This window comes from Manacus vitellinus, unplaced genomic scaffold (assembly GCF_001715985.3).
Source record: "Manacus vitellinus isolate BGI_N305 unplaced genomic scaffold, ASM171598v3 scaffold_46_pilon, whole genome shotgun sequence".
NCBI lineage: Eukaryota > Metazoa > Chordata > Aves > Passeriformes > Pipridae > Manacus > Manacus vitellinus.
In genome coordinates this window covers 882392-886374 of record NW_021940578.1, presented here as the reverse complement: position 1 = coordinate 886374, position 3983 = coordinate 882392, and the positions used below count along the sequence as shown (strand labels likewise).

Sequence of the window (3983 nt, the reverse complement as noted above, 5' to 3'; positions counted from 1 at the left end):
GCTCAGGGACCTCCAAACCTCTGCACGCTGAGCCCGTGGCGAGAAAGGAGCAGAGAGCCTTTTGCCTGGAACTGTGTGTGTCTCGGGGGCAGATCTGATCACCCAGGACTGGTCTCTGTACCGACCGTGACAGCGGCTCCTTCACGTGGGACCCGGTGCTCCCGGCACCGCTGGCACTGGAGACCCGGAACAGGCTCCGGGAGCAGCCAAGGACTTTGCTCAGGCTGAGAAGGCTGTGGCTGTTCTGGGCCGTGTGAGGTGCCTGCACTGCCATCCCCGTCCCTGCTGTCACCTGGGCCAGTGCCCGCTGGCAGCAGCTGCACTGCTGGCATGGGGAGAGCTGGGTCAGGGGCAAGCACACCCCAACCAGGAATTTTTACAACTTAAATCTATGCCCAGCTTATTCCTTGACCCAGTTTTCCCTCCTGCTGCTATTTTATTTTTTTTCTTCCCTCCCTATAATTCTTGGTCCCTTTGGGCACAGCCATGACCTCCACAGGTGAGGTGATGGTAAATTACTGGATGCCAGAGTTGTTCCCATGGAGTCAGCTCTGGGGCCAGGAATGGGATGCTCCAGTCAGAGGGGGGAGCAGGGGCCTGACAAGAAGCAATGCTGCAGCTCCCACCTGCCTTTCCCTCCTCCCAAGGCGGGGAGGGGGCTCTGGCAGGGGCTCGGCCATGCTCAGCCCTCCCACCCCGTGCAGGGGACATGGCAGCTACAATTTCGGGGTGAGATGGCCCCACACACTGCCAGCTTTGGGCAGCATTGATGTAATGTCTATTCTGATCAAACTGTTAAAGGATTAATTGGGGTAACAATAAATTCATGGATCCCACTGAACAGCATGTTCCCTGTTAGTGGGGACTGGTGTCCCTGAGCACAGCTCCGTGTCACTTCCAAGGAGCCAGATTTGTCCTACTATGAGCCCTAAAAAGAAGCTTCATTCTGCTGGGTGGCATCATGCCTCTGCATGTTCTCAAATATATATGTGCATCTCAGGAAACACCCTCCAGAGCCCTGACTAACAGTCTGCTGTCACCTGGAGCAGGTTTCAGGTGTATTTATTTGACTGAGAAAAGTTAAATAGAAACTCAGCCAGGCTTTCTGTTTATTTCCCTTAACTGTGGAGAAATAAACATTTTTCATCAGTGCTAAATTAAAGGAGATACAATCAAAAGAGAGACAGAGCATGAAAAGAGGAAACAAACAATTTGTATTAAGAAATATGAACAGGAAAAAAACCACATTATATAAAAATACAGGTACAGGGTTGCTGTGGTCCCATGCTCAGACACATGGTTTGCTCTGAGCTTCCAGGAGTCACGGAGCTGCAGCTCAGCTTCATGCTGGAGCAGGACGGGATGGATCCATCCCCACACTTAAGGCTGTTTCCATGTTCTCCTGGAGCAAGGCCATCGAGGCAGAGTGTTTTTTCTCCTCCTTCTGCACTGGGGGAGCTGGTGCTGGTTCCCAACCAGCCAAGGCCATCTCTAGAACCTTCCTCCAACCCCTGGGCACTTCAAGGCAAAGGGAACCCAAGGGGTGATTGTCTGAAGAATTGGCAGCACGACTGGCAGGACTGATCTGGGGGCATTTGGCACATGGACAAAATGTTCCTACTCCCTGGTTATCCATCATCCAACATCCAACCTTAACGACACGATTTTGGTCCTTCACTACATACTTATATTAACATCGTTTCTTCACAAGAATGATACCTAATGCAAAAAATACTGTTAAGGAAGAAATAAAATAAGAAAGGAATTAGCCCAAAATTACAAGTTATATACAGCTTAAAATAAATTCCATCAGGAAAAGAAACAATTCTTTTATTATTTTCAGTTGGCCCCTGTGGGAATAATTTAAAGGCCAAGTGCCTGGGCAGGGCTGTGCTGCAGCTGCCACAGTGGGGATGGGATGGGGTGGGATGGGATGGGATGGGACAGGGCTGTCCCTCCCCTCTGCAGAGCCAGGGTTCCTCTGACAGTGTTGGCTCTCGGGCTTCCCCTGCCCAAGAGCTTTGTGCAAACAGACAGAGGGGCTCAGGGGCTGGGGGAGCCCTGGCCAGGGTGATGGTGTTGGAGCAGTGGCACTGGAGTGGTGGCATTCCCTGCTGCTGCAGGTGGCAGCCAAAGCCTTGCCATGACTTCATACCCATCACCAAGCCAGGACCCAGCTGCTTTTCCTGCCTCTACCCATTCCCAGCCCCTGGCTATGACTCAGGGTCCAAGGCTGGGGGAGGACACTCCCATAGGGACGTGCATTGACCAGGTGGTGCAAGTGCTTTGTCTCCACACAGTATCTTTGATTACCACACTTAATCTTCCTTTTTGGTGGAGTAGGTGACAGGGACAGCTCCATGGGCTGATAAACCCCTGGCATAATAAACAGGCTCCAGCACAGCCTGCACTGTGGGCAAGGAGCCCAACGTGTTCCCCCACAGCAAATAGTTATTTACAGTAAAACAACACTGCAAATTCAAATTTAAAAAACAATTCAAGTGAGGCAGTACACCCACAGGAGGCCCAAGCCCAGGAGAGCCGGGCAGGGTCAGCCATCAGTCCTGACAACGCTGTGGTTCAGCTTCCCATAAATATTGGTGCATAAATACCTGATTTGGTCCACAATTTCAGCCCCCTCCCCAAGCCCAGCACCCAGAAGATGAAGGTCAGCAATGTGTCACGAGCTGCCAAAGTCCACTGTCCCCCGACCAGAACTGATTCCTTCTGAACTGGTCCCTCTGGTCTCTGGCTGAAGGCCTGCACTGGTGTTGGCACCCGTGTCCTCACGGCCAGCCCGTGCTGGTGCAGTGAACTGGTTATACTGGGCGCTGCAGCCTCGCTCAGTCAACCCCAAAGGCAGCAGCTGGGGCTGTGAGGAGATGAAAGCTGCTCATGCAGCTCATAAATGAGTTCCTTAACAGGTCATTGGCTTCTTCAGGTGTCTGCTTGGTCCCACTGGGGGAGCAATCCCGGGAGCAGGATCTAGTGCTCAGCCAGCCAGAGCCCCTCCAGGGGTGGTGGTGACCTGGTGGGTGCCAGGGACTGTGTGGCTGGAAGGGAAACGGGACAGGTCAGTCCTCGCTGCCCCTCCGAGCACGGGCACCACGTCCCAGAGGTTTTGCAGAGGGATTCCCCCCCAGGCACAGCCAGTGGCTCTCCTGGCACCTGCATTTACCTTCCCTGCACGTGGGTCCCGTGTGGCCGTCCAGGCAGAGGCACTGCCCGTTCCGAGCGTTGCAGTAGGAGCTGCTGGGGGCACACTGGCAGGTCAGGTGGCAGTCAGGGCCGAAGTGGGTGGGCTGGCAGTCTGCAGAGGGCACAGAGGTGCTCAGGCCTGAGCCTGTGGCAGCAGCCAAGCAGGAATGCTCAGACCTTTCCCGGGATGCAGCAGGTAGAGCTTGCAGGGGAAGCTGGGAGCAGAACAGGGCTGAGAGCTTTTTGCCCTCCCCCCTGCCAGCCTGCACTTGAGCTCTGGTGACACGGGACATCAGGGTACCCCCAGAAAAACAAGGTGTTCCTTCTGTGTTTCATCCTCAGCCTTTTGATCTAATAACAAGGGCTCTGGAGGCTGAAGGAGTGTTTGTGTTCAGGTCTGGCTACAAACAGAGGCTGGAGAGGTGAGTGCTGCTATTCAGGTGCCCTCTTGCTCTATGAGGGGACACACCCCAGAATAAAACCCCCTTCCATGAGGACTGAGCTCTAACAAAAGGGGATTTGCATTCATTTTAAGACAGAGTTTTGAGCTCACTGTCCCCCCATCTCACACAGTGCCCTCCCTCCCCTGCCCCTCTGTGGCTCAGCTCACCTGCAGTGCACGTGGGGCCGGTTTTCCCGGGCGGGCACAGGCACTGCCCCGTGGCCGGGTCACAGGGCACGTCACCAGCACAGTCACAGAGCCGCTGGCACCCCTCGCCGTACGTTCCTTCCTTGCAGCCTGTTGGAGAGGAGGGATAGAGTAGCTGCCCTCGGACTCGCCCCTC

At 54.5% G+C, this 3983-nt stretch overlaps 1 protein-coding gene across 1 annotated transcript in view; it reads right to left on the bottom strand.

Annotated features, from left to right (window-relative positions):
• Window positions 1-1193: 1193 nt before the first annotated feature.
• The window catches only part of MEGF6 (multiple EGF like domains 6), a 70538-nt gene continuing 67748 nt past the window's right edge, over window positions 1194-3983 (bottom strand). Inside the window, exons 30-32 of the mRNA XM_029962373.1 lie at window positions 3809-3937; window positions 3179-3310; window positions 1194-3053 (exon numbers count right to left, since the gene is read on the bottom strand). Of these exons, the coding sequence (XP_029818233.1) occupies window positions 2986-3053; window positions 3179-3310; window positions 3809-3937 (329 nt within the window). The 3' untranslated portion in view covers window positions 1194-2985. The remainder of the gene's footprint in view (window positions 3054-3178; window positions 3311-3808; window positions 3938-3983) is intronic.